This window comes from Daktulosphaira vitifoliae, unplaced genomic scaffold, assembly GCF_025091365.1.
Source record: "Daktulosphaira vitifoliae isolate Bord-2020 unplaced genomic scaffold, ASM2509136v1 Scaffold_406, whole genome shotgun sequence".
Taxonomy (NCBI): Eukaryota; Metazoa; Arthropoda; class Insecta; order Hemiptera; family Phylloxeridae; genus Daktulosphaira; species Daktulosphaira vitifoliae.
The window spans coordinates 1-11,176 of record NW_026099971.1 but is presented as its reverse complement, the minus strand read 5'-3'; the positions used below and the strand labels follow the sequence as shown (position 1 = coordinate 11,176).

The following is an 11,176-nucleotide window of genomic DNA, read 5'->3' as shown; positions in this document are numbered from 1 at the left end:
GTTGGTGTAATATTGATTACAAAAGACGGAAACTCAAATAAAGATGATATAAACACTGCTAACTATTTCACACAATGCTTTAGTAAGTATTTATATGATAAACCTTTAACATGTTACAATATCTATATTTGTATATATGTTTATTTATTTATTTCAATAAGAAAAAAAATACAGTAATAACTCCCAATAGATTAAAAAGTTCAGTCGAAATCCTTAAATATTAATTAAAATACAAATTATACACATTATGGAACACCAAGAACAGTGGGAACGTAGCATAGTTGGTTCAATTATAGATGATATCTGGCATTGATTAAAAACACTAAAATAAAAGACGCTTCGATGCAAATCTGTAGACAGTGTTTGATTTTTATAAGAAATTATTGAATTATTCAAAAAGCAACAAGAAATTCTATTTCCTTATATATATATTCTAATTATAAGTTTTATTATTTAGAAGCTAGTTAAATATGTATGTTGACTTTAAAAGAAATAATGTTGATACATTAATAAGGTATATATGATGAATTTAAAAAATTATTCTAATTGATAAATCAAAAAACATATGAAACTAAAAAATACCATAAAGGATTTTCTTAACATAGCTAATATTAAAAGAATCATTATGTATACAATAACTTTTTATAATTTTTTCGTAAAATTTACAATACTAAATTATTCAATATAAATTTCATACTAAGTTTAATTACTATAACAAGTAATTATTGATGCATTAAACTTATAAATCATTCAATGTAAATTTCATTCAAATAGCATTTATGAAAATCAGCGGCCCCATCACTGTAGCATCCCTTTTATAGGGCATTTTAAATAAAAAAAAAATATTTCAGATAAAAGAATATGTGTTTACCAAGTACACAAAACAATTGTATGGATACATACATTTTCAAAAAGTCATAACAATATCAAGTTGAAAATATAAAATCGAATAGTTTAACATAAAAATAGCATATTTTTTAAATATGGTAGCCTTTTGCACATAGAAATCATGGGGGCAATTTTTTTTTTTAACTTAGAGTACGCAACATATATTTTAATTAAAAATATTTTTGAAATATTTCCGGAGCATTTTGAAAAGTTTATAAAGTTGAATTTTTATGTAAATGTTGCTATTAATCCCCACTGTGTTAAAGGGTCAGATATTCAATAATATACCAAATGAATAGGAAATACCTAAAGGTTATGATTTTAAAAAAAATGATTTTGTTTCCTTCAGATTTAAAAAATTTTAAAAAATGTCGAAATTTACCGATTTTAAAAATAAACCTTTTTGGGGATATTTCTTCCATGTACAGGGAACGAGAGTGTTTAAGGATAATGACTGCAACTAGATATGATTTATGATTTTTTGACGTATGGCTGAAAAAAATCGGTCCGCTGAGAGCTGAGAAAAAATGGCGACAGATATTAAAAAAATTTAAATAAATTAACATATTATAATAAAATTAATACCTTCTCAGCTTCGCATCGAAGATAAAAGTTACAAACAATTTTGTTCTTATAATTATTTTATTTTAAACCATTCATTTTTTAAAATTGATTAAAGATTTAGATTCAAAGTAAAAATAATAATTAATTTGGTGTTCATATAACTGGAGGAAACAATAATCTGTTTTAATGGCCCATAATTTATTACTTGGGTAGTTATCAAAAAAATTTTCAACACTGGTTGTTCAACAATATATGATAGTAAACTTGTTTTTACCTGAAGGCATGAATAAAAAATTATTTAACTACAAATTATTGTATAGATTTTTACAATATTTTTCTTTACAAAAATTTTTAATTTTCAATAATTTCTGAGACCATGAGTATCCTTATTTATTCCCCCTATGCATACACAGGTAATACTAAGTAGAGTTATATTTTGCATAGTTTATATTTTGTCATTCCAAGACTTTCCAACTCAGCCCAATAATTTGATGTTATGTTACATAACAAAACTTTCAATTTACTGAACCAATATTCCGTATTTAGATAATTTTCATGGAGAAAATCAAATTTAGTTTTAATAGAGGTATTCAACGATTTTAGAAATTTATTGATGTCTTTTAAGAAAGCTCACGGCGCTGAGAAGTGATATTGTTCAAAGAAGTACTAAATGGCTGGTTATTTTTAATCGGGGTACCAGAATTATTTTTTGATAAACTCATTTTAAATAATTATAAAAAAATAATAAAAATATTTGTGTATTTTATGACACTCAAATATTATTACTCAATATTTCGAATACACTTCTATCCAGAACAAATGCTATCAGCGTGTTTATAAAAACTACGTTAAATTTTAATTTAAGAAAATCTTTTAAATGTGTTTTAGATCCAAAAAAAATTAACCACGGAATGAAACTTACTCCAGGAACCGACAATATCACCGTTACTTGGGAAAAAGTAAAACATAAAATATTAATTATATTAATATATTAATTTACACTTCATCGATATTTTAGTTAAGAAAAAACGATGCCAACGAGTGCAATATCACATCATTTATTTTAAAATTAATGTCTAATTTAACACGGAACGAAAATTCGTTATTTCAAGAGGAGATACTAATTAAGGATAATGAATACGTTTTTAATAATTTAATACCATCTCATACATATGCTGTACAATTAATAGGACAAACGATTTTGGGTTTAATCAATGTTTCAGATGTAAAATATGCGACTACAGAAACTTTTGGTGAGATTATCAAAGTATATNAATCAATGTTTCAGATGTAAAATATGCGACTACAGAAACTTTTGGTAAGATTATCAAAGTATATAAAACTTTTTACCAAAATACAGTAACTTCAATAGGTTAATTAATATTTTTAACAGAATTGATTGATATTGAAGACATTTCAGTGTTGTTCGGTCAAAACTCTGACAGTTCCTTACTTTTATCATGGAAACTAGGTGAACTAATAAATTCAGAAATAAATTATAAAATTAAATACAAGGTTAATTGAACAAAGCATATTTTTCTTTATTTTCTAATCTAAAACTCTGTTATAAATTTATTACAATTTTAGGTAAATCGGCATTTCAGTTGTTCATATAATATTATAAACAATAACTGGAAAGAAATTATAGTACACAATGTTACTGAATACTATTTGTTCGGTCTTATACCAAACTCCCAATATATCATAAAAGTTGAGCCTATTACAAATGGTTATAATTATAGTGAAAATGAAAACATTATATACGCGATGACTGCACCTTCAAGTGAATATTGACGTTTTTATTTAAATATATAATACAAAATAATATTTTTCTTATCGCTGATTTGTGTCTTTTTTAGCACCACGAACTTCTCCTGTGTTAGACAATAATGGCACATTTTATGTGAGTAACCAAACGGCATCAATAAAATGGCTAGTAGATAAAAATCAATGTGTCAAGGTGAATGGTTTTCAAACAGGCTTTTATTACAAATTAAAGGTATTAAATCAAATTTCAAAAAATCATTTTAAATTATTAATTTCTGAATAGCATTTAAATATAAAATATATTTTAAAGGCACATTTCCGAATAAAGTAAAATATATAGACTAGATAACGAGGAAAATACGTATACGAACAAAACGCATAGTTGTTTTCGCTATAATCTAATTCTGTTAATAATTTTAACAATCATTTTATTTTTGACGTTGATTCCCGTATCTAGGATATAGATTTTTTCCATCACGTCTAGTTTTTGAGATAATTAAGCAATAATTAAACAATTAAATAATTATATAATGTGAAAAATAATTTTTTTTTAAACTTTAATAATTTAATTTGTTGATGCTAAAAAAAGTTGCGCAAAATTTAAATTTTATATGTTAAATAAAACTATTTTTATAAATATTTAAATTTGATTTTGATCGGAATTTTTCAGAATAAAAGCTAATGAAAATGTAATCATGATAAAAATATACGTAAAATTAAAAAAACTCGGAAAATTTACAGTTTTATTTTTATAAAAAAATTGTTTATATGGTTATTTGTGAGCTTTTAAAAAGTACTTAACAGCTTTATGTACTTTTTGATACTGATACGTGTTGAAAATTCCACACTGTTAATATTCAATTTTACTTATGACAATTATTTCACAATTTAGTTGGTTTTTTTACTTCTAAGTCGAGTATCCTATAGTAATTTACAAAATATTTGTGACTTATTCTTTTCAATTAGTCGAGTAACTTATAATTAAGTGCTACAAATCAAATCAAAAGTTTTAATTTTTAGGATCCACTCTAACTCAAATGTCTTATAACAGGATTCGGATAAAAAAATTTTTTTCATTTGACGTTTAAATATGTTGTAATGTTATATTAAAAACGAGTTTAACGTAACTTGACATTTTTAATGCACTTCGACATAATTATAAATGATTTATTTTGGGTTTTATTTCCATATGTAATTTTTCAAAACAATTGTAATAAACATTTCAATTTTATATATAACATATTATTATTAAATATTAATATAACTAACTTTTGTCGATCATATTTTTACTTCAGAATTTAGCACAAGACACTATTATAGAAAATGAAACTGACGATACTTCAATAGAATTTAACAATTTAATGCCGAATACATCATATGTTCTAGAAGTTTATATAAAAACGAAAAAAGGATATAATGAAAACTTTATGTTAAAAGTACCCTTTCAAACAAAATCGAAGTGTAAGATGATTTCAAAGAATATTATATAAATTAAGTTAAATATAAAAGCAATACACATTGAATTTTTTGATGCGTTAAAACATCATGACGTAAAATAGTTATTTGGATATTTGATGAAAGTAAATAAATAATGTATGTACTTTCTAAGCCAATGGCTTAAGTAGAGAGAAAAATTTTTATTTAAATTATTTTATTTTACCATTTCAGTACAAGCTAAATATATAGTACATTTCGAAATTGAGTGCAAAGATTACTTACCACATAACTTTTGAATTGTTTTTTTAATTAAAGATAGAGTTTATATTTATTTTTAATGAATTTACTTAAATAACTCGAATTATTTAAAATTTTTAGTTTTACCTGCAATAGAAAATTTATCAGTTTACAAAAAAAATTCAAAAACGAAAACTATAGGTTTGAGATGGAGTTACGATAACGAGTCTGATATAAATGGTTTTATAATTCATTTAATTGCTTCTTATTATAAAGTTAATTCCAAACAAATAACAATCGAAGTTCCATCGAGATGTACTGCATGGCCAGATATGTATTGTGAAACTATAGATAATTTAACACCAAGCACCCAGTACACTATTAAAGTAATTTTCAAACTATTGTCTATTTACTATAACATAGTTACTATATGATAAACTAATAATATGATTTTTTATAACCAAAGATAAAAGCCAAATCTTTAGATTATCCTAATGGTGGATTAGTGGCATCTGAAGATTTTAATACTGTCGACGGAAGTAAGAATAAAAATATTAAATTTTAAAGTTCTAACCAATTGAGTTACTTATAAAAAAAATTGATCATAATATACAGAGTGGCCCACCACTCACTGACAACTTAAATAACTTTTGATCCAGTTAATATTTTTAGCTGATTTTTTTTTTAAATAATAGTTATACGTTAGGTCTATAGCTATATCTCAATAATTAATTTTTTTACATTTTATTAAAAATATTAATTATTTTTAAATTTTAAATAAAATGTAAAAAAAAAATCTAAGATAGCTATTTTGTAGAGTAGAATTTAAGAAAAATTTTAGTAAAAAAATATCTTATTAATATTCAATAGTAAATATTCTGTAGCGTTTTAAAGTTTATGAAAATTTGAATTTTCATATATTATTTTACGGTATTAAACATTGAAATACGTATTAAAGAAAAGGACAGAAGAAAACGCTATCTTTTCATTTAAAATTTAAAAATAATTAATATTTTTAATAAAATGTAAAAAAATTAATTATTGAGATATAGCTATAGACCTAACGTATAACTATTATTTAAAAAAAAATCAGCTAAAAATATTAACTGGATCAAAAGTATTTAAGTTGTCAGTGAGTGGTGGGCCATCCTGTATAGTTTTGAAAATATATTTAAAAATGTATGCATTCTTTATTTAAATAGAACATTAAATGTGTTTATGAGAATGTCAAAACAAGACTCCGCGAGTTTGCGAGCATAACATAATTTTAGCACCCCATCATTTTCATATTTATGTCGGCCAAAATTTTCTGTTGAAACTAATTCTTTGGAATTGGCAAAATTATAATTTCGATAGTTTTATGCACAAAAAGTTAATTTTTAAACTAATTATACGTGCAAGCGTAGTATAATTTTATAGTAAACTTTTTTCATTGATATTTACTAGCATATGTTATTTTGTAGCTATTGAGTTTCTATAATATTTTATTTTTTCAGTTCCAGATGAACCTGGAAATTTGACGATTACTTATGTCGGCACCAACAACATTTCCCTAGAATGGAACATCCCTTGGATGTTTAACGGTGCACTTAATTCGTTTATAATAAACGCAGAAGAAGTTTCTGCAATAGATATTGATTCATGTTGTACTAGTTATCCGCCTATTGAACTATTAGTTACCGAAGAAAAGCCGACTTATACTTATAAGGTACGCAGAATAAAAAACATATCAAATCGAATTAAAGATTCTCGATAAAATAAAATTCTATAATATATTAAATAATGTACATTTTTAGCTAGGTAACTTAAAGCCTGGTTCAACTTATGCAATCGGTGTGCTGTCAAAAACTTCATGGTATAGTCAAGTTAAAAGAATTCACGTTACAACACTGATTGATTAAAAATATCGAGTCATTTACCAAGTGTTCATGACAATTTAAAATTAAAATAGAGTAAATAACTCGTTTTTCAATATAAATGTGACTATTATATTAATTTTTTGTACTTATAATAGACAAAATAAAAGTTTATTATATTTATTTATTAATATCAAGTATAATGATAAATATTATGCATAATATAACTATAAATATTTTATTATTCGTATTATTTATGTTTACTATAATTTTCAAACATTAAGAAAAATTAAATAACAATTGAAAATTTCAATGAAATAAAAACTGAATTATGAAATATAACATATCCCACAATATTCTGATGAATCCTATAACCTTATACTGAAAATTTTTCGTCACTTTCTAGTTCTAAAACTTTTTACAGCTTAGAACTATAATGATACAATAAAATTATATATTTTTTATTTTGTTAAAAAATATAAAATTAAAAAAACAAATACTAGAACTGTTTAAATAAAATTATGATAACCATATTATAGAGTAAATTATAAAAAATAATTTAGATGAAGAATATTCTATTTAATGTCTTGTAGTTAAAATTCTAGAGTATTTGAAATTCGTAAAAAATTGAAATTTGTCGCATTTATTATACGGTATCAAATGGTGGCCTTTGTTCATTAGAGAAGCAAAGTAGTAAAATAATCTTTATATACAAATTATTAGTTATAGGTATAAATTTTTTTCCGTGATAATTATCCTATCTCGAATGTTAATTTTATATAATATTTAATACTATTAGATTGAAACTTGTATAATCGCTAAAGAATTGATGTTATTTGATTAATAATTGATAACTATTCTCGTGTAATTTTTAAAAGACTTATTCTTACATTATAAGGTTATACTACTAATGATAAAATGAATATTAAAAATAATAAAAATTGATATATGATAGGTTATTATTTTGTTAATAAAACATGTACTTTTTTATTTTAATGTGATATAAAAATAGTATCTTAAGTTTTATGAAATCAAATTATATAGTAATAAACAAAAATATAAAGGGGGTGTAGGGAAAATAGTATGTGTAGTAAATATGAGTATTTTAAATAATAAGGGAGTTAAGGATGAAGTGGTATCTCGGGGTCGAACTATGTTGAGTTATAAAATAATAAAATATCTCTATCCAACTTATTCTTATTCTTAATCTTGTTTATTACATGAATTTTTAAGAAGTAAAGCATGCAAATAAATATTCGCACTTACCTTTATTTTCTTTAATAGTTGATTGAGTTAATTTTATGGTGATTTTTCGTTTTAGTGTTAAGAATTGTTTGGCCGACCCCAAGTAGTTATAAGGTGACCTTATAAACAATAAGACCTTATTAAGGTCTTGCGTTTATTTAGATTAATTAGCTTTTGTGTGCATATTAGATTTAAAAAACAAAGATTCTCTACAATGGGACCTGCTTCTATCATGATTTGTTACTTTTTTTTTATACTTTTTAAACTCTTTTTATATTACACTATGTTTTTACTAATAATATTTTCAATGAATTCCCTATAGTTGATATCGATATTCTTAAAATTTACTTTGAACTTGTCAAAATATAATTATAAGAATATGTATATTTATATTAAAAATATAATTAACAAAACTGTGTTACCCCAGCGTTTCTCAGCATAAAGCCTTGGCTGGCGCGGATACAGTTGATCTCGTTAATATATATTAAATATTATTTTAATACACGTTTAACTATCTTTTAAGCCAACTATACACGTTACCTAAAGATAATTGGCATAGTCCTTTATAACTAGCGAGTAAACACACGCAGAGGATATTTCCAAGGTGTAGTTTCTTACCTTACGAACTATATATCTTGTAATGAACTGTATCCGGACTACTAGTCCTAGAACTGGCTTGTCGACGGATATAGCACACTTCAAAAATATTTNATGGCTTGTCGACGGATATAGCGCACTTCAAAAATATTTTTTTATAAATTTAGTAATACTCTTTACCTAAACTGCCTACACGTTACCCGAAGGTAATTGGCATTGTCCTTTATGACTAGCGAGTAAACAGGCAGAGGATATCACTACTTAGACAATTATATATGCCTGCTAAAGTAAGCTAGCGATCTCTATTGAAATTCCTGAGATGTTGGATAATTATTTGTGATTGGTTAATTATGATAGAAACCCTGACGTGGGCGTGGTTAATGAATTTTAGGGGACTGGTTTGAATCATATGTTCATAAATGGTTATTTTGATTACCCTAAAAATGTGCACATTATATGAACATACTTAAACTAATTCAAATAAATGTTACATTAAATATAAAGTTTACAAGTAATTTTCCTTTTTTTTATATAGTTTTTGTTAAATCTTAGTAATTTAGAAATTAAATGAAAATAATTGTTATATATTATAATAGTAGGTATTAAAATAAAGTAATTAAATATTTTATAAATGGTAAATAATAAGATAATAAAAGTATGAGTTAATAAGTTTAAGCTAATGTAATATTTAAAATATAGTATAAAATAATAAAATGATAAGTATAAGTGAATGATAAAAATGTTATGAATTTAGTCATAAAATAATTAAATATGATAAAAAATTTTATTCTTTTATTTTGTTTTGTTTTTCAAAGTATAATAAATAGAAATGATGACAAAGAATTGAAATAAATGAAACACCTAAAAATTAAACACGTTATTAAAAAAATTGAAGTCATGAAATTAAAGAATTTATTTCTTGAATTTATAATGTTTTTGCAAAACGAATTAGGTTTTTTTTGTTTTTGTTTTATAAATAAATAATTACTTAAATAAAATGTACAATTTTAGTAATATTATAAGCTATTGCTTTTTAACATGGTGTAAAGATATCAGAAAATATTATTTAATATTTAATATCACAGCTATAATAAATAGACAAATTTTTACAATGAATAAAAATAAAAAAAATGCATAATGATAGAAGGAAAATTTTGTTTATGAATTGAGATCATTACACTAATTTATTTACATATTATTGAATATTATGATTATTTTATTTTTTTTATATTTACAACTTTTCTCTAGTTGATTTAAAGTTACATTTTCTTAGTCCCTTAAAATACGTCGTAAGCTAATTAAAATAAATTTACATGATTATATGTTTAAAATTTTAAAATACACATTATTATATTTTTTTTTTTTTGAAATTTAGTACATTTAAAAAAATTAAATTAAAGCTAATTCTAAATAAACAAGAGTTTTTACATAAACCAGTAGTATTTTGGATTAAATTCCTAATATTACACAATTCTTAAATAATGATTTTATTAAAGTTAGTGAAAATATTCTTCTTTCATTAACAATATATAATAAGACAAGATTTTTAAGTTATTTAGGAGACTTTATTTACATTTTGTATAAAATTAATTAATTTAAATGTGGACAAAAACCCGACTAGCCGAAAATCCAAATTATACTACAATATGAATTTATATTCTTAAAATGAATTAAAAATAACATATGGTTGTTAATTTTTGAAAATTTTATTATGTTGAAATTAATTTAATTCATTATTTACTCATCTAAAGTTAATAAATATGATAAATATTTGAAACTGTTTTTATCATATAATAAAAGTGATCATTAATATTAAATATAACACCATCATACAGTCCACTCATCACTATTAATAACTTCATCTATTCAGCTGAATTTATATTATTTTTTAATGTTATTTATACTTTATTTTAATTGGGTTTAATTATTTTGTTTTATGTCACTTCGCCGGCCATTGGTATTTAAGAGCCCCCCGTTTCCCCTTAAATTTAAGATACTCTTTGAAGAACTTCTAATATATGTGTTTATTTGTTATTTAATTATTGTCTATTCTCGTTACTTATTGGATGTATAGTTAACTGTCATCCCCAGGTGACCCATTTCTGGTTCAATAATAGCGATTTAAACAGGCATAAGGTATTACGACATTCCATTGCAGTGCACAATTAGACGTTTTACGGTCTTGCTGCCTCGTACAAAATAGTTATCTCAAAAAATAATGTTTTTTAAATGTATGAAATGTGGATAATTTTAATAATAATTGTTTTTGCTATCAAAACACTGTTTTTACATTCTAGAGTGTACTTCATCTACATAAAATTCAAACAATATGGTTGAATGATAACATTCAATAGGTATGAATTGGCTTAATATCAAGTAGCAAATAACTGAAAAAACAAAAGCAACAAGAGAGCATGTAGAGAAATCTAGGAAACGCGAAGAAAAGTCGGCGCTTTTGACAGATTTCTTTAATGAAATAGTCCAAATAATTGGAAACGTGTTATTTTTTTTATTTTATGATATTATTTCAGTTATACAATATACTTTATACTTCCCTTTATTTTACAATATATATTTTTACACAT

At 23.6% G+C, this 11,176-nt stretch overlaps 1 protein-coding gene across 1 annotated transcript; it reads left to right on the top strand.

The window, feature by feature from the left end:
* Positions 1-6,917, top strand: LOC126909457 (angiopoietin-1 receptor-like; the record flags this gene model as incomplete). The annotated part of the gene is given in 11 exon segments (XM_050691879.1): positions 1-82; positions 2,341-2,411; positions 2,471-2,705; positions 2,846-2,967; positions 3,040-3,235; positions 3,312-3,451; positions 4,515-4,680; positions 5,035-5,279; positions 5,360-5,432; positions 6,390-6,601; positions 6,690-6,917. Coding segments are annotated over 11 exon segments (1,647 nt in total), but the record flags the coding sequence as incomplete, so codon positions are not given.
* Positions 6,918-11,176: the final 4,259 nt, after the last annotated feature.